Source organism: Sitophilus oryzae, unplaced genomic scaffold, assembly GCF_002938485.1.
Source record: "Sitophilus oryzae breed Bouriz unplaced genomic scaffold, Soryzae_2.0 scaffold_1801_pilon_pilon, whole genome shotgun sequence".
NCBI classification, from domain to species: Eukaryota; Metazoa; Arthropoda; class Insecta; order Coleoptera; family Curculionidae; genus Sitophilus; species Sitophilus oryzae.
The window spans coordinates 1,544,783-1,565,757 of NW_022146504.1; the positions used below are offsets into that span (position 1 = coordinate 1,544,783).

At 32.8% G+C, this 20,975-nt stretch overlaps 2 protein-coding genes across 3 annotated transcripts in view; one reads left to right on the plus strand and one right to left on the minus strand.

Annotated features, from left to right (window-relative positions):
* Positions 1-20,975, minus strand: part of LOC115883009 (cardioacceleratory peptide receptor-like) — a 115,745-nt gene that overhangs the window by 4,032 nt on the left and 90,738 nt on the right. For both annotated transcript variants that reach the window (XM_030901281.1, XM_030901280.1), the window contains exon 9: positions 5,070-5,250. In XM_030901281.1, coding sequence (XP_030757141.1) covers positions 5,070-5,250 — 181 coding nt within the window. The remainder of the gene's footprint in view (positions 1-5,069; positions 5,251-20,975) is intronic.
* The window catches only part of LOC115883007 (cytochrome P450 4C1-like), a 29,296-nt gene continuing 21,050 nt past the window's right edge, over positions 12,730-20,975 (plus strand). The window contains exons 1-2 of the mRNA XM_030901279.1: positions 12,730-12,964; positions 19,160-19,278. Of these exons, the coding sequence (XP_030757139.1) occupies positions 12,796-12,964; positions 19,160-19,278 (288 nt within the window). The 5' untranslated portion in view covers positions 12,730-12,795. The remainder of the gene's footprint in view (positions 12,965-19,159; positions 19,279-20,975) is intronic.

Consider the following 20,975-nt stretch of genomic DNA (forward strand, 5'->3'; position numbering starts at 1 on the left):
CATAGCCAGACAAGAGAAATAATAGCTAATTTATATAGGTAAGTAGAATAATAATAATATAATTAGAATATTAAAATTAAATATTGGCTAAAATGAAAAGCACACATTTTACCTAAATATTTTAGCTAAACTAAAATAAATATAAATAAACGTGGATGAAATCTCATTTGGTTTATTTCATAATAGGGTTTGCGACGAAGAAGCCACAGAGAGTTCACTTAAGTTGCCGCTTAAACGTAAACTTGAGCGGATATTTCTTTATACCGGAGTTAGCGTATCGGCTATAAAAAAATTCACACAGAAGATAAAAAAAAAGGCTGGAAACTAACCCCGATAAAATGATATCCAGCCCTGGAAAGAAACGACCACGTGAGACTGCTGTTGAAACGCACGACGACTTTTTCCAAGTGGTCAGGAATTTGATAAATAGATTTTATCTCGAATTCAAACTCGTCCCCACAATTAGAAAGCTTTTGCAAAAATTGCAGGAAGAATCGAATTTTCCTTTGGCAGGGAAACGCTAAGGGGGGTATTAAAATCAAATGAATTTTTTTGGCGTAAATGTCAAAATAACAGATAAATATTAATGGAGCGGCCCATTAAATTGCAGAGAGAGATATAAATATAGACGCGAAATTCGAAAATATAGCCAAGTATTATCTATTTGGATGAAACATATGGGTCGACAATGACCTAACCTTTAAAAAGTGCTGGCGGAGCGATACCATATCTGGTGTAATAGGCAATATTGGATCTACTGGTGAGTAAAATTATGTTTTGTTTGCGCTTCCAAAGTTAACTATTTTCAAGACTTTTTTTTGCTGGAAATAGTTATATCTAAAATTATGTATTATAGAAAAAAATATAGTTAGTACAGATATATAAATAAATATACCTCAAGACTCAGTCTTGATCATCTGCTGATGGCAGACATGGTTAGCGAAACGTGCGTCCAGTGTAAAATTAAAAGTGTTTTTGGTGTATTGTACTGATTTAGTGTTTTATTTTGCTGTGTAAGACCAAAGGTTCCAACCCCCAGCTGTAATTATTTCTTCTATTATATTAACAACACATAATAATAAAATGATTCAAAATATTTAAGGGAGCTTTAATAAAAGCTTTTAGTGTGTTTATCTGCTAACTCAACAGTAACGATTCAAACAGCATAAAGTTTTTTGAAGAAATTATTAATCTGAATATTATATTTATGATACACATTATTTTCATAAAACACCGTACGCCCATGCCTATTTTATGAATGAAATTGGGCGTGTTTTGTTTACAACTGCGTTCCCCTGCCGATACCCCGTAGCTACAGATCCGTTGGTCACACTATATACAGGCAAGTTTTAATAATAGTCTATTTTAAATTTCCCGCGAAAAAATTACGAAAATTTAAAGGGACAAGCAAGACGAGGTCACTCTCCCCACCACTCAAACATGAAAGCACAGAATATCTAGCTACGCGTAGCTAGATATTCTGTGATGAAAGGTACCGCGCGAACTGTCGTCTCTTGTCTTATCTACTCTTTGGTTTGGTCGGGTTGGTTTGGGTTGGTTTGGCTGTTTTTTTTTCTTTTTATCTGTTTGATGGATACTTTGTTTCACTCTTCTGTTGTTTTTTTAGTTTTCCCATTCACACATTACCAACGCATTTTTATTATTAAAAATGGTTATTTTTTTAAAATAAAAATAAAAAACAGAAAAAGAAAATTCAGTGGAACTGGCAACATTGCTTTTCCTTGTCGCTGTCATGTTAAATCAAGTGTGTGATCAAGTGTTAAAATTCTCCATAACGTAAATATGTGTCAAAAACTACTAAAATTAAATTAAAATATTTTAAAATTCTGTGCATAATCTCCATTTATTTTTATTTAAAACTACTACTAAAAATGGTTACTTTTTATAAAATGTGTACATAATCCTCCATTCACAGCTAAACAATACCCCAAATGATTGTGAAATTCACGCCTCACCATACAAAGCTGTTAAGGGGAGGCATTCCACAGAGATGTCATTTTCAGTCCATCTAAATTTCTGTATTTAATATGCCCATAAGGACGGTTTTGGAGTGTGCTCCGCAGGAAGAAGCCGTTTAGCGAAAGATCCTGTGATATTTTTCTACTGTCCCATTAAACGGAAGTCAATGTTTTTCTTTTCTTCAACATGAAGAATATTCGCGTCATTGTTGTTTTCGTCCTGTTCAATTATTTTTATCTTCACGTGTGCTTAATACCTCATTGCCTTTAGTTTCAAACCTCTGTCTACCTAACTCTAAAAATCTAAACTTTCTAACTGTCGACTTGTTCGGTATATGCTGAGCTGCGAATATATCTAACACAGCGGGAGTACTATTTCCAGCAAAATGCCGTTTACCCATCGTAACTTTTTCAAGAGTTACGAAAATCCTAATTAGTTTATACAAAATTAGTCCATAGATAAATGAAACAAGTTTAGATTGGAAAGTGCCCATAAGGACAATGTAAACACTATTTGGCGCTATTCTTGCAACGGTCGCGACCCAAAACTTTTGAAAATTTCGGAGCGGTTCGGCTTTTTCCGGAATTATATCGCCAAATATTGTTTATTCAAATTTACTATTATTTTCGTTTAATTTTATAAATAAAATACAGTGTATTGCATACAAGAAACTTTATTTTATATATGGACGCATGTATGAAATACCTATGAAACATCGGAAACCGACGTTATGCCACGATCCATGATGGTTTTTGCAGTTCACAGTTCACAGCACAGCTTTTTAAGTTTTTAATGCTACTTTTTCACAATTATCACCGGTTGGAGTAAATAAAACTTGAATTAAACTCACAAGATAGCAATAATTACTTTGAAAATGGACGCTATAAACACTTTTCGGAATTTCTTTAATGAGAGCGGTTTAGATTTTGAAAGATTATTATGATTTTTGAAGATTCTGACATTGACAAGAGAAAAATTATTTCTGTTTTTGTTTGCCGTTGTTCTTAGCGACCGCTATAGCAGCGCCAGATCGCGTATAACGGTCGCGACCCAAAATAATTTCGCGACCTAAAATTTTTACGGGCTTTCCAATCTAAACTTGTTGCATTTATCTATGAATTAGTCTATTTGGTACCTTCAATCTTTCGAAATAAAGTGTGACATCGAATTTGACAATGACACAATCACGTTTTTGCTGGTATTTTAATTGTAGTTTCTCTGGGCCGTATTATAAATTTTACTAATTTGAAGATAGATTTTTGCCAATAACTTTTAAACGACTGTTCCAAATGAAACGAAATTCTAGACAAAAGTACAACTTTAACTCCTCTTCAAAAAAGTCTAATACAACTTCTGCATAAAATTATCTGGGGAGATAATATTTGACCATTTCAAAATTTACATGTAACTTCCTATGTCCCGTTTAACAAAAAAAAGTATAAAGTGTGGCATATCATCGTACTCAGGAGAACGGTAGTTCTTTCAAAACCTCAAATAAAATGCAGGTCCATGTTTAAAAAAAATAAGCTGGCCTCTGTTCTCACAAATTATCAGCTAATTTGAAAATCTAAAAATACTATCAGATAGCCCTAATAAAGTGGCTATGAGAATGTGTAATTAGTTTTTTGATTTTCTAAAAACTAAAGACAGAAAAAATTAAAATTGATTTTCAAAAAAATCAGTTTTTTTTTCAAAAAAACTAAGCAATCCTTGAAATTTTTAAAACTTTTTTCATGGCATCTTGGTGAATATCCCAAGGCGCAACTTTGTCCTAATTTAACCATCTTCGTATCTATTACGGTTAGATACCATTGATACCAATGCTCGTACCTCGAATTTGTAGCACCCTGTATAATCCTGTCGAGTGTCATATCATGGATCACTGAGCGATCCCTTCCTAACAAACACAGGCGTTAGACAGGGATGTGTCTTAGCGCCTCTCCTATTCAATATATTCATGGCAGCGCTCTCCATTATAGTGGACAGCAAACTGCAGGAGAGAGGTTTGGGCATTAGATACAGATACGACGGCGGTCTGTTCAACATATAAAGACTCAGGGCAAAAACACATACAAGATTCATCACAGAACTTCAATACGCTGACGACTGTCCTCTAGTTGCAAATACGTTACAACAATTGCAAGAAATGTGGAACACATATACATTGGCATACGAGGCCTTGGGACTTAAGCTGAACATCGATAAAACTAAAATCATGCGCACTCCCCCGGAAGATCACAACAATGCTATAAAAATCGGAGATGAGCTGTTGGAATATGTAGCGGAATTAAATTACTTCGGCAGTTTGATTTCGGAAAAGGCCAATATCGACTCTGAAATTCAGCACAGGATTAGCAGCGCCTCAAGAGCATTCTGGAAATTAAAAGACTGGGTTTTCTACAATCATGACTTGAGCACAAAAACGAAACTTGCGGTGTACCGAGCGATAATAATTCCCACCATGTTATATGGAAGCGAAACCTGGGTGCCGTACCGCCGACACATGAACGCATTAAACAAGTTGCAACAGAGACATCTTAGACAACTCTTAAGGAATAAAATGGTTCCATCATGTCTCAAACGTATCGGTCCTTGAAAAAGCTAACTGCGAGAGTATTGAAGTCATGATTACAAAGTCCCGCTTAAGATGAGCTGGTCACGTATGCAGAATGCAAGAAAACCGCATACCAAAATCTCTGCTTTACGGTTTTGTTTAGGAGCTTGCAGACGGTAAGAGGAGGCCGGGTGGACAACTCAAAAGGTTCAAGAATATTTTCCACGAAAACTTAAAGGGAATTAACAAGCAGAATGAGTGGGAAGAGGCAGCTCACAAAAGAACGGAATGGAGAAGAATTGTAAAGTCAGTTAACAGCGACAACCAAAAAGTAAAGAGGCAACATGGCAATGAGATTTTTGAATGTCTGGAGTGCGGTAGACAGATAACATCACATATCGGGCTTTTGAGTCACAGAAAAGATCATGAAAGAAAACGCCATGCGTGACCATCTTCTGATGCGTGTCAAATACTCATCAGCGAGTAATGGCGGTATGTATATGTATGTATGTAAATAAATAAGTAAGTAACTTACCTTATATTTGCGCATATACGTGTGGAAAAGAGTAAATAAATCAGAGGATTTGCTGCTGAGTTTAGTGGTGCTAAACTTTGTATAAGCGTGGCGACGGCAATGTTTGTCTGAGTTCTTGGAATGTGTCCGTAAACTTGGAGCAAATCAAATATGATGTAGGGACTCCAACACATAACAAAAACTAAAACAAAAAATTATACAATGTTATGTAGTATTAATTATTACATTGTTATTTTTTATTATTGGACACAATAATTATTATTTTTTAAACAATATTACACACTATTATTATTTAAACAATAAAGGTGCGTTTACACGGGTCAAGTGAATTAATCAAGTCACTTGAATTCACTTCGCATTTTCGCATGAATGCAATATGACCACAGATATGACACTCTAAATTCGACAAATCATGTCAATTATTGATCAAGTAATTTGATTCAAGTCTCAGTTGGCTATTGTTTAACTCTCGGTTTAACTTTTGCCCGGGTTGTCTACAAAGAACCCTATTGGAAAAAGCGCAAATTTAAAGAGGCCGTATTCATTTCTAACAATAATAAAATCTTTAGTAATCCAAGTATGGAAATTTCAACAATATGGCAACCATAAAAGTGGAGAACCTCATGCTTGACTGCACCAAACTAATTATGAAACATAACTTGTATCATGCCAACTAATTCACGAGTGAATGATCGGCTCTAGTATACAGGGTGTCCGAGGCTGAGCGTTCATTAGAAGTTTCTAGAGAACTACAATATCTAGATAGGAGATTTTTTGCACATCATTGTTTCACAACGAGATCTATCGATTAAAATATTTTCAATATGGCGGCACTTCCGGAAATATCGGAAGTTGACAGTAACTTTCTTATTTTAAATAGGTGCCCCCATTTCTTATTGCATACTGCAATTATCTGTAAAATTTTATGAATTTTGATACTAACACTCTCTATCTAACACTGACCATTTTTGAGAAAAATATTTAAAATTTTTAGAGGAAAAAAACTGTCTGTCAAAAATACGTGTACCTATAGCTTAAAAGTCAAATTTAATGGTTACTACAGCTGCTGTGCCATAAAGAGAATACATGTGGCATTGGCATTTATTTCAAAAATTAAATTGATCCAATGTCATATAATAATGGCCGCAGCTGTCATGGAATGATTGAGCGATCATTGTTTTCCAATGGAAACCCACTTTTTTTGTTTCACTAGTGAAAAAGGTCTTTAAATTCATTATTATATATTATTGCTTTTTGACTATCATGTTCCTATACCGAAAATAAATCGTTTTTACATTATTTAAGATATTTTTAGTTTTAAAGCGTATATTTTTCTTGATTTTAACCAGTAGGCTATGACTTTAAACGTCAAGTGATGCAAACCAATAGATCTGGCCATGTCATATTGTGACACTTCAAACACCAGTATGTTATCGATCATCATTTCCAAGCCAACTTTGCGCTGTTTTTTTTTCGATCATACGGTATATTATTAATAATATCATCTATTAGATATCAGTAAAGAACGAAAATACGAGATATATTTATATAAATACACTTTTTAAACTCTTAAGCAGGCAGAATTGATATTGGAAATTCAAATAATTCGTTTTCTGACGGAAATAAATTGTCTGACTGTTTGACACTTAATGTCAAAGGAAACTAGATAAAATCAATTTAGGTACAGGAACATGTACAGTCAAAAAGTAAAGAATTGAAAAACCTTTTCACTAATGGAATAAAAAAAGTGGGTTTCTATTTGAAAAAAATGATTTATAATAATTTTTTAATCGCTCAATTCCATGACAGCTACCGCCATTATTATATGATATTTGGACAATTTAATTTTTGAAATAGATAGCCACATATTATATTTTCTCTTTATGTCACAGTTGCTGTGGTGACCATTAAATTTGACTTTTAAGCTATACAATTTTTTTTGACGTAAAGCTAAAACATTATCTTAATTATTTTATGCGTCTTAAACAAATAATAAACGTCAAATAGATTAGATATCAGATATTTAAATATTTTTAATTGATAATTAAAGTCTCTATTTGAGGAAACAAATACCTCTTAAAATAATTATATTAATTTCATGATATTATCAACCTAGCAACAAGAAATAAAACGAATGTGCAATAATTAGAGTTATAAATAATCAATATTTTTTTATTAAGGGTAACTGAATTTTATACAGGGTGGTCCGAACTGTATTCCGGAAACTTCGGCAGCATATTCTGCAGATAAAAATAAGTAAAAAAGTTCGTATAAATGTATGTCGTAAAATGCTTAGTTTCAGAGATACAGGGTGTAGAATTTTCATTTCACAGTGTCAATATTTGGATGAAAATTGGTGTCTGGGGAGTTTTTTGACATGAGAAATTTATGTAGTAGAAAAAGTATTCTTTTGTTCGACTGATAGTTTCTTGTGTATGTATGTGATCAATCGTGCTGAAGAATGCTGTTTATATCAGTCCGTAAGTTAAAAAAAAAAAAGAGTCAGAACGGTCTGCTGTTATTACTTTTTGATTTCCCCTGTAAGCCTAAACACTAACTTGGCGCCCATGTAGGCATAACAAGATTTTTGGATGCGCACTCGTCGAAGCTCATTCTCCTTATGTCTATATCTCTGGTTACGATGTAAAAGCCGAAGAATCATATTGTTAGTGGACACCTGCCCAGCTAATCCAGATGTTAGAAATTTGGACTGCATCAAGTTAGTGTTCATGCCACCAAATACCAGTTCCAAACTACAATCTATAGATCAGGGTGTCATCCATAGCTTAAAGAGTCATTGTCGTCGACTCCTTTCGAAAATGGTATATTTTTTTGATAGTGGGGGGTGAAAACTTTTGATAGTGGGGGCAGAGGATGTCAAAACAAAAAAAATTAATTGTTTACAACCCTGTGGTTTCCTAAAAGTGGAAAATGATTTGAATCCAAAAGACGTTGACTTGACAGTAGCCGAATGTAATTCTATAATAAGAAAGTAATAATTTTCCAGAGGATCTTCCTTGTTCTGAAAATGAGTTTAATGAATTTGTCCATATTGATGAAAATCTTGTATGTGTCGAATACTTGGATGATGATGTCATTGTCGCTTCTGTGTCTTCTTCAGTTCATATTGATGACGATGAGTTAGATGATCGAAGAACCTGTATGATGAGGCAGAAGATGAAGAACCTGTGTGTACAGAATTGAGACCAGTTCCGACCACATCAGGGACATTTCAACATATTGATAACGTTCGTCATTTCCTTCAGTCACGAAATACTCCGCAAAGTGTTCTTAATCAATTAGCCGAAGTAGAATTACATATTAATGATATTCATTTCACAAAAATAATACAAACTAAAATAAAAGATTTTTTTTTAAATTAGACTCTTAAGAACAGTTGTTAATGTACCTACCATATTACAAAATATATTTTATGTACCATATCTATGTATTAATAAAAATACATCTTTTATATTTATCAGCATTTATCGTTTATTGCGAACTTTGCTTATAACGAACCGTTTTCGCCGTACCCATGAGGTTCGTTATAATGTGTTATAACCGAACATTACTGTATAACATTTTTCACTAAATAATTTGCATTTAAAGTCCCAAATATTAAACTCTCAATTATTAAAAGAAAATATTTTGAGTTACAGAAGTGGATATTAGTTTAACTCGAGGTTTAACTAGAAATTTTGACTGACTAGTTAGTCCATTTTTGTTTTTGGTTTTTTAATATATTTATTAAATTATTAACCCGAATGATATAGGCAGTTCTAATATTACTATTACAATTTTAGAAAATTCAAGGCATATGAATTGTTCAGTAGTTGTGGGAGAAAAAAAATTAATCGGAAATTTTAGAAAGATTTTAACGTAAATAAAATGCGTTTTTAATGAATAAAAAATATCTGTTTAAACGCATGTTAGAAAATAGACAGTTAAAGCAAGGCACAATACGTATACGTATCTCTCGACACGTAACGCAGAAACTTACGTTACGTCTGCCGTTGCGTTGTCGTGTAAACAAGAGTTAAAGCAAGTATTTTGACGTACGTAACGCAAATGGTACATTCGTAATTCTAAATTATTTTGTGAAACAATTTATTTAATTTTAAAATTGAAAATGGATATCTATTACTCCATTGATTCCACATTAAATTTATAAAAGTATTATCGAAAACTGAAGAAAATTATAAATGGAAATTATTTTATTACAGAAAGTAGTCCTTACAACTTAAAATGCTCTTCGTAATAAAAAAATATTGGAAAACAGACACAGCTTTATGATTATTTATTAGATTCCATCTTTTAGAATCCTCATATTATGGTTTTGCCTATAAGAACTAGCATTTAATTAAATAGATTCCAAAATGAGTTTATTATGATACTTAATATTTTCATACTAATTTATTGTAATAAAAGAGGCCCAGTTCTGTGACACTGGCCCCAAAATTTATGAAATAACTTAATTACTAGCCAGTTGTGGAAACGAGTTGTTTGTGAATTTGTACGTTCGGCATCATTCGGGTGAAAATCGAAACTCCTTCGGCTCGATACGTTTGCGTTTTGTACGTACGTAAAGGCACGTAAAGATACGTATCATGTATCCGTAAACGCAAGTGAATTTCACACTGCGCAAGCGTACATGTCAAACGATACGTTTACGTCTACGTCTTTGGCCGTGCTTTAACTGTCTAATATCATTACTAATATTCATTTGCCTTCTATGTAGAAATTTTAATTGGCATATAAAAAGTGCAATTAAAGATTCATTTAGTGGAATAACTGGATGTAATTAGATAATGTTTTGATGCTGTAATATTAAAAATATCAGATTTCGTATACATTTAGTATAAATAAAATCTATTTTTCATTACAAAAATAGATTTACTAATAGTACTTGTGGTGTATCAATGTTTCATTAATATTATTTTGTATCATAGTTTATAATTAATAATTTGTAAGTATCGATATAGGACTTCTCCCCCTGTCCCTTTATTAAAAGAATTATTTTATAACTTAATTTAGATACAAATCTGAATGTTTTAGATTATTAACATTACCAGTCTACTTTTCTTTTCATATACTAACAAACCAAACCTTGTTTTTTTATCTGAAAATATAAAGAAGTTATAGCTTTGGTTATAGGGATGAGCCACTTTTGAGAAACACTCGGATACTCAACATGCTTATCAATTATAGCCATAATAACCGTTGTTAAAAATTTTAAGTAAAACAGTTTATAAAAGAGATACAGCATGAATTAAAAAAAAATTGTGTGTACACTACGTGGGCATATTTGAAATCAAACTTCTTACCAACAGCTATTAATTGAAGGATTTGAAGGATATCTATTTTTTATGAATGATTTTAATTTTTATTAAAATACGATAATTCTATTACCCGGCCGGATAGCTGTGGCCATTAAACCAAAATACTACTACATCTATATCTCTGACTACTACTAACTGCTACTAACCATGTGCTACTAACCAACAATTTGTTTTGTGTAGATTGTGGTTCTTTTTTTTAATGTTTTGTTCATTATTCATGTTGAAGATATATTTTTAAGTTAATGTTAATCGATAGGCAACCAGTATTTCTTTTGCATAATTGTCACTCTAAATTTTACATAACCAAATTCCAAATTGTCACTCTAAATCGCTATCTTTTTTAAACAAATGTCACCTGTCTTGTCATTATTCGAATTCTCAGAATGTTGTTAACTGTTTCATCTTAAAATGAAATTTTAATCAATCACAATTGTTTATCTCCATCATTTACCGGATTAATAATACAGAAATTACGGCTCAATTACAAACAATTCATTATTCATAGTGATTTACAGAAATTTTATTAAATTATACAAATATTCTCGTTGATTATTGGTTTGAAATAAATATGACAGTGTCATTCAATGAAAGTACGAGTTACTAATTCTAAATTCTAATTCTGAGCTGGCAAATGAGCTAGATGATTTACCTAGACCGTTATTCAGAAGATATAAAATCAAGGTGCAGTTTCCAGTTTCAAGTTTATTATAGTGATTTTCTTAGCCGCGTATGGCACAGATCGTTACCCAGTGTTGCCAAAAGCTTATTTTTTTATCGGGGTAAATTTTCACGAGACAACGGGGTTAAATTGTTTTACAAAGGGGTACCCCGAGTGGGGTAGTTGTGGCAACACTGCCGCTATCAGTTTTCTTCTCGCTAGCTCGCGCGGCACGGCCGTCTCTCGGCCTCATTCAAGGCTTTGAAATTTTACTCCTAACGCGCGTAAAGAAGTTTCACTTCAAAAATGTGTCCATAACGGAAAATGCTTTATTAAATTAATTAAGTTGTACAAAATTATTGAAAATAATTAAAAAATGGTTAAAATGAATTTCATGTTGAACCCGAAAGACAAAAAATAAAATATACAAGTAGTTCTCTATAAACTAAGCAAATTAACAGCTACCAGTGACTGCGGAGTTCTAACGAAGTATACATTTAAAGGAAAGTACACTTGAAATATTATTAACTTGAAATAGTTAAATTCATATCCTAATTAACCCTCAACTGGCGGGCGTGGTGGGGTCTAGTGGACCCCAAGGACTATTTAAACCTCTGTAAAATGTTTACGTTTAAGATTAGGCCTCGCCGCGCCATTTACCTTTAAGTTGGGGTACCAATATGCAACTGTTAAAGGCGCACTTGATTTTATCAATTATTGTTATTACCAGCTGCAGCGGAGGCTAAAGTTTCATTGGGGTCTGTGTGGCACCATCACGCCAAGAATGTTTCATTATTAAGATGGTGGGTAGTGGGTAGTCTAAAAAGTGTGTCTCACTGGGAAGCTAATTTTAAGGAAGCATTAATTGAGTTGTTTGATGAACTTAAAGAGGCTTAAGTGAGATGAAGATCATCGAGACATTGATTTTTCTTCGAAGAGTAACCATAAATCCGATTCTGAATCTCTTACATATAGAAGAGAGAAAATTGAACAATCAATACCAGAAAAGAAAGAGATGTGGTATATGTCAGCCATATGTCAACGAAGAAATAACAAAAAACAAACATCTCATGAATCAAATGTGCACGATCCAATAAATGCAGATCCTAAATTAGCATGAACTGTATTTGAAAAAGTTATGTACATTCAAGGTTTGCAGTTTTGTTGAAAATAATTTATGTTTATTACTTTAGCTTCACATTTCAGTTGTTTGTACTTTTATTAATACGGTAAAATCATAAAATATACATGTTTTTAATTTCTATGGATATCTTATCCAAGTTATATTTCTGTTGTCAAAAATTCCTATAAAATGCGTTTTGCTTTATTTTTGGATCCGTTCTTATTAATTTGTTGAAAATTAATGAAATTGTTTGTTCACAAGTTTGAATATACCTATTGTAAACAGTATTAAAATAATAAGCTTTTTATAAAATCTCTTCATCATGTATTTTTAACAGAAAAAAAATTGGGTTCCGTCGGATCCCAGCACGCCATAAGCGGTACAAAAATTCACCACGCGAGTTGAGGGTTAAATCAAGAATACTTTTATGAACGGATTTTGTGAGAAACCCTGTATACACATATAGGCTAAGATAAAACTAGTAAACAAATCGAGTCAATTAGTTTGTTCCAGTAGATGTTTTTATCAATAATTGATAAAATTAATGAAATATTTATTAGTGCATCCGGATCTTTTAAAGAAACAGTTTTAGTCATACAGTGAAATATGTATTTTGAGTGCTCCATTATTTTACTTGGTGTTCTTATATTACTTATAAACTATTACAAGGACATAAAGGAATTAATTCGTTATAGAAGACTCAGTTTTAAATTTCCCATTGCTGACGGAAATATTTTCTTTCTTGGGAATTTATTAGATCTTGCATCTACTAATGGTAAGTAATTCAAATTAATTATATAAAATAATTACTATACCTATGTACTATCATACATACATTTTATGCAAATATTGCTTTAACATAAACAACTAGAAGACTAGGTTATAAATTATATTCCAATTTAATTGTAAAATTAAATTATGTTGTAATACCCAGTGGCGGATCCAGGGAGGGGGCGAGGGGGGCGATTTTGTGTTAACATATTTTAAAGGAAAGTTTTCACAACATTTAATGGACGTTTTTTTAATTTAAATTGATTAATTAAATTTATGTATCCCAAGTACCCTTCAAAATTACGAATATGGAAAAATATCAGACGCGAGATCAGACGCTTCGCTGTTGCAAAAATTGTGGAAAATTTTGAGTCGATTTTGCAAAAATCTTTTCACGCAATTTTCATGGGCGAATTAATGTTATTTAGGACTGAAACCATATACAGTAACTGTGATGACGCTTTATTAGCTTTAAAAATAATGTGCAAATAAAGTGACTACCCTAATATCCACAATGCGCCAAAAATTATTTCTTGTCTTCCCGTTTCTGTAGCTACTGCCGAAAGAAGTTTCTCAACTTTTTTTTTTTCTCAACTCTTCGATCTGCAGCGGCTGAAGATAGATTAAACGGTTTAGCACTTTTATACATATATAATATATAGATCAATGAAGTTGGATTTAGAATCTATCATAGATAGGTTTTCAAAACAAAAAAGAAAACTAAACTTTGTAATCTAATTTAAAATTAAGACTATATTTTTTTATTTAGCGTTTTCGTGAAATACGTATAGTAAATAGTAAATAATATTTAAGTCTTTAGTCTAAGTCTTTTATCAAGTTTTCCCAAAAAGTTTCTAAATTTTTTAAATATGTTTCACTTATACCATATTAAATAAATCATGTTAATGATATCGACAGTTTTTTGTTATTTGTTTCAAGTTTTCAAACAGATTTTGTACTTCATATTTTTTAATGGTGAGTGATCTTGACGGTATCATTAATGACGTAAATACAAAAATATCATGAATCAAATCCTATATGGCTAGATGCGTTGTTATTATTTTCTATACTTTGTTACTGTGACATCAAAAAAATGTTTGCTTGCGCCCCCCCCCTGTGAAAATCCTGGATCCGCTACTGGTAATACCGGGCGGTGCATGGGCCGCGGCATTAGAAACATGGGGCCGCGGGGTTGTATTTAGAGTATTTCAAAATATTTGCTGGTTTCACACATATTTACGGTTTTATATTTCATATGTCATTTTCCACAGTAATTTTTTATCAAAGCCACCCAATAATTTTTCTTTCGTATTTTATCTTTGAGAGAGCCATATGAAATAATACGGCGTATACATACAAATACAAGAAATGTTCATTTTTTAATTGTCCATCTAATAAAAAAATAATATACAGGCCGTTCCATTTAAAAAAACAAAGAAAAAATATTTTATATTCTAGAAAGATTGGCGTAGAATTTTGAACATCCTGTATGATTTAAGATTGCGATATTTATAGCAAAGTAAGTTTAGACCATCTAAAGTAAATACCTAATATAGTTTTGATTTTAGGACAGTTCTTGTATTTCTAATATTTTTTTAAGGATGGCTGAAAAATATATATTTTTTATTTATTTATTAATATCTCTGAAACTATCGAAAACTAGTTACTATATCTTAGGATCATGTAATGTATCTGAAAGGAAGCTAAAAATGCAATTATATACAGGATGTTTCATTAAAAAAAACCATCCCGGTCCAATCATACTAGAAGACCCTATAGAAGATAAAATATTTTCTTGAAATACATCCTCGTACATACTTTATGTTTACACAATAGTCCGAAAAAGAAGCAAAATAAGCGATCGGCATTTAACGTTTTATGTAAAACTGGCTAGGTATTTTTGCCATAAATGACAACGAAATTAACGATAAAGGATTATACTATATCCGTATTGTAACACATTTTTAGACAACTTCTTTATTTTTAAGATATTGATGGTCAAACATCAACAAAATATTCCTTATTTTTAGACTAAATTTTCTAAAAAATAAAGACATAATTTAAAATTCCGTTACAAATACAGTGATATATAATTTATATGGTTTTGTAACAAACCGCTCGCTATTTTATGGCAAGTGCTGAAGCTCTGCAAACCTTAATAAAGACTTAATCAAAGCACGTGTGTTTGGAATCTTGGGTATGGTTTAACACGACAGGACCGAGCAAAGCTTTAGGCAGATTTCTGAAATATATGTTAATATATATTTCTCTCTGCCACACACCTGCTTTACCCGACCCCTGAAAGCGACCCGAACAGTAGAGCGTAATAGACTCGTAATCCCGTTCTCAGAACTATGTTGTTTCGCCGGCGACGCTGGCAACACTTCAAAGAAGCAAGGAGATTTTTTCAGTGATGAGACAACATTTATAGCTTATTTGATTCTTCATATGTTTATATCATAGATAAAAGACTTGAAAAATAGCTGAAAACAGCCTAAAAAAACGAAGAAAAACTATTTTATATTTTAAAAAGTTTAGCATACCATTTTGAACACCGTGTATGGTTAAAGATTACTATATTTGTAGCAAAGCAAATACAGATATATCCACTCACACTTTTTTGAGCCACCCTGTAGAGGTTAAACGATTTTCCTGAAGTACATCCTAATACATATTTTAGGTTTGTCCTTAAACAAAATTCTTAACTTTTTATTATAGGAGCTTATAGATGCCCGACGCACTATTGCCGGACCCTGTATACTGTTATTGTAATATATTTAATTCTTAGCTATTAGCATAGCTTATCAATTGCTACTTTTGTTTATTATATCTCTAATAAATGGGTACTTATGTCTCTATGTTGATTTTTAAACTTGTCAGAAGACTAACTAAACTATAAAAATATGGGTTATCTAGAAAGTCAAATCTCTTTTTTATTTATTCGTAATAATAAGAGCTGGGCAATTGGGTCATTTAATCATTGTTTTTGCGTATTATGTCACTTTCTAGAGAACTAGTTATATTTAGATTGCATATTTTTTGCATATTTGCATCAAGTCGAGATGTTTTTGATACCGAATAAAATAAAAAGGACAAAAATACGATTTTTATGTTCTTTATTAAGTCTCAAATTACAGGCACTTAGATGCATATGGGACTTATTAATTACCAATTGATCTTACTTCTGGATTGTTCCCGTAATGTATTTTCCATTCCAAAAATTTCTGTTAGATATATACATATCTAGTTTTGTCGAACTTGTTCTAGAAAAACTGAGGTCTCAATGTCCTTATTAATCTAATGTTTACATATATTATTATATACAGGGTGTCCCAGTTCAAACGAAACAAGGCAATTTAAAGGTATTTCTGGTGTGAAAAGGACAAAACGGTGGAACACGTCAACTTTATTTTCGAAGGGGAAATAAGATGCGGCTATTTTTGAAGCCTCTAATTCAAACCAGTGGGTATCATCCACCCTTAAAACTTAAAATCTTAAATGTAATGCGGGGTCGAGTAGCACATCATTTGAAAGGTTATTAAAGCCTCTTTTCAGCGCCGTATCATTTTTGGAGTTTTTGTCACATTTGGTGGAATCGTGCTGAAAAATAAACTTTTCATAAATTCATGATGCTTTGATATTTGATTAATTGTACAGGAATCGAAATGGGGTCTAAAATAAGAAATATAGTTTAAATCAACAAGATTTTGCTTAAGGAATAATACACAAAAAGTAGTACGCTGTGTACTACTTTGCTTTAAAAAAAACTTAATTAAATGTTCGAATTGAGCACCCCTTGCTTCCATGCACGAAGACAGGTTCTGCTCAAAGCGTTCTCGGACGTGTTGTAATATTTCGATTTCGGGTGTTATAACCGCGCACTCGTGTACAATTCTTTGATGTAATACGATTACGTATACGACTGATTACAAACTCTAATACTTCTACTGTTTCCGGTTGCGTGGCGAATAGTTTTGTTTTGAGATGTCCCCATAAAAGAAATCCAGCAGAGACAAATCCGGTGACCTAGCTGGTCATTCAAGAAAGGGTCCTCTTCTTCCATTCCATCGACCGGGAAATGTTTCATCAAAATACTGCCGCACACGTACAGCATAGTATGGAGGAGGTCCATCTTGTTGAAACACAAGTTGATTTTCGTCATAGGGATCTTCATTCTCAATTATTTGAAGCCTCTGCCTGCCTGAAAAGTAATGTTGGGATTTATGACATTTTCCAAAAGATCCAGATACATATTTCCATTTAGATTTCCATCCAGAAAGAGCTGGCCAACTAGACAGTCGCCAAAGATTCCAGCCCACACATTAATTTTTTCAGGGTTTGAGTATGAACCTCACGGAATTCTCTAGGATTGGTATCAGACCAGTGGCGACTATTGTGGCGATTTACATAGTTCCACTGAGGAAAAATCTCGGGAAAAATGTACATTCATCCGAAAAGCACATGTTGAAAAGAAGACGTGGAGTAGCAATGGGCTTCACTTAGTTCTTCACAGAATTGTAATCGTTTGTCGTAATCATCTTCGTTCAATTGTTGGACCAGAAGAAGTTTGTAAGGATGGAATTTGTGGAATTTTAGTATCCTTTGAACACTACTCTTACTTTTTCCTGTAGCTGTTGCCAATTGTCTCACACTCATTATTGGTTCGGCATGGATCTGTCCTAGAACTACTATTTGCATCGCCCCATTATTAACTACACCAGGTGGAACTTCTCGCTTCTTTGTAAGGACATTTTCAGTTTCTCTAAATTGAGCTACTAATTCCAGCACGTACTTTCTATGGACATGTTTATCTGGATGTCGGTCATTAAATAACTGTGCCGTTCTATTACCACATCCGTCATGACTAAAGAAACTTTCAATTATCTCAACTTTATCTGCAGTAGAATAAATCATCACGTCAATTCACAATAATACCGTCTGATCGAATAAAAATGGCGTCCAGTTGGCTTGGAAATGACGATCGATGACATTCCCATATAAATTTACATATAAAATGACAGCGATCTGCATTTCATAGCCATCGCTGACGCCGTTTTTATTCGATCATACGGTACTAAATACCCTTACGATAATACTAAGAACAGTAAGACGTACAAAATTTTAAGAATACTTCCAAACTGAATGACAAGATGAAAAAGATTTACCAGTACTGCGTCAAAAGAAGATAAGATATTAATAAAAACAATTTTTTACCTACCAAAAACTTGTCTTGTCGGATAGTACACGTCTTCTTTTCAACATGAGCTTTTCGGATGAATGTACATTTTTCATCTACGGAACAGTAAATCGTCACAATTGTTTCAAAGCAGGGTACTACTTTTTGTGTATTATTCATTAAGCAAAATCTTGTTGATTTAATCTAAATTTCATATCTTAGACCCCATTTCGATTCCTGTACAATTAATCAAATATGAAAGCATCATCAAATTTATGAAGAGTTTATTTTTCAGCCCGATTCCACCAAATGTGACAAAAACTCCAAAAATGATACGGTGCTGAAAAGAAGCTTTAATAATCTTTCAAATGATGTGCTACTTTACCGCGCATTACGTTTAAGATTTTAAGGGTGGATGTTACCCCCGCGTGGGGTTTGAATTAGGGGCTTCAAAAATAGTCGCATCTTATTTCCCCTTCGAAAATAAAGTTGACGTGTTTCACCGTTTTGTTCTTTTCACACCAGAAATGCCTTTAAATTGTCTTGTTTCGTTTGAACTGGGACATCCTGTATATTACCATCCTTTTCTCGAAGCTATTAAGAGTCTCAAATAAGTGCAAATATTTTCAGGGCTGGTAGATCTCGATAAAAGAAACATATATTTTCTCTTTACCGTTTTTGAAATAAGTCCAAAATAACCGAGTAATTCAAGTTAGAAAATGGAAATTAAAATATTAATTTTTTTAAGAAAATGAGAGGCGCCAGATTTTTTTCAGTATTTGCATCCCTTTTAGTGTCGTGACCATAGAGTAAGACCGTAACCATGAGATTGAGAAAGACCGTATCAGAGATTGAGAAATTACCGTGGGAAAATTTGCAAGAAAATGCACCGATTTCCAACATATTATACATATTCTTTAATATAATATTCATGTGTTTATATTTTACCATTATTTAACCTACAGATATTGCGATTTTGATGCTGCTTAAATCACTAAATAATTGAAAATACTTTTATTTTAGAGCACGTTTTTAATGTGGTACGAAAATGGAATCAATCCGAACATCTAAAACCAGCATATCTGGCGACCGCTGGACCGGCTTACTTTGCTCTGAATGTTGTTTGTCCAGACATAGTTGAGGTAAGATGAACTATTCTAAAAATGAATAGATTTTTTTGTATATTTATGAGACTAGAGTGTTTCAGGGTCCATTATCAAGAAAAAAAATGTAAACTTTTTAAAATTTAATTTAGATTCTATTTTTATCACACGAGTAGAAATAACAGTTATAGCACAGACTCTACAGGTGTGTAGTTCGCGAACCAATGAACTATTTCGACCCCGGAATGACAGGAAGTAGTTCCTGAATTCTCAAAGAACTAGTTTCTCTGGACCTATTCCGGGATCGATACTGTGACCGATATAGTAGCCCAAATATGTATCCCAATAGGCGGGAGTGGGAAATGCCAGCCGTATGCTATCGAATCCGATAGCATACGGCTGCATTATTTACTTCCTAGAGGAAGTAAATAAAAGATTAGGTTCCGTACGGATCGGCCAGCGCGATTGATGCTTGTATGTTATCGGATCCGGACATAGAGGAACTAATTAAAAGACTAGTTCACGGGAATCTATTTAGGCCGGTAGATCCGAGATACAATACAAGGCGACAATGGATTCGGCCTTGTCTATTGCTACAACCGGCGTAATTACCACAGAAAATTCTCGTCGATACTATTTTTGATTTTTAGTTTGTTCTTTAATTGTTTTATGGGAATGTTCCATTTTAGGTCACTAAAATTAAGAAATATCTTATAAAACGAAGTAGATATTCTGAATTTTTAGACAAAAACAAAAAGCTGAGGAAAAATGCAATTTTTCGTAATATTTGCTCCAATTGATTTGTGATATAGTTTTTAAACTCTGATTTGAGTGTCTTTTTTATTTTTTTTTATTTGCAATAAAATTTACCTATATGTTTTTAACATACACAATTATACGTATCGTTATATTTCGTACATTATAAAAAATATATAGATCATACTGTGAATAGTTCTGACTGACAACGAAACCCATTAGCAAGCAACGGGGATGTCAATGTTAGCCGGGAACTATTTTGAACTCAAGATCTAGTTCAAGGAACTATTCCTCTGGAGGAACTAAAACTAAGGAACTATAATTCCCACCTCTAGCACAGACAACAAGTTATACCTACTTGAAAACCTGAAACTTTCAGCAGTTTGTTGGTTTAAATATTTTTGTCAATTTTACGTCAGTTTTTACAACTTTTAGACTGATGATATACGCATTTCTGAGACTGACAGGGATAAAAATCAGTTTAATTTTAATGAATAAAGGAGTCTTACTCAATAAATTACTAAAAGTACTAACTGAAATTCAATTTTTGTTATATGGTTATCCTTCAGATTTCACAGATTTAATAAGGTAATGCGTATGCGTAGTCTAATAAAAATATATTTTCCACTGCTTATTGCATTTTTGTTTCTACACTCACCGGCACGAAAAACGGGCACCTTTTATCTGAGAAAATAAGAAAGTTATAGGGGTGAGCCACTTTTAAGACGCATCCGGTATGCGTATTTCCATAATATACCATGTAGAGAGCATAAGGTCTCTAAGTCCCGCCCCCAAGCTTAGTTCAGCAGGGAAGATGACTCTAACGCGGTATAGAATGGAATTGGGAAATGCCCCAAAATCGAGTATTGTTCGTAGTCGCATTACTAGCGTAACCTATGATAGTATAAACAGTAATATTCATTTATGTAAAATAGTATATGTCTATTCTTTATCATTATATTAAAAACATGACTACAAAT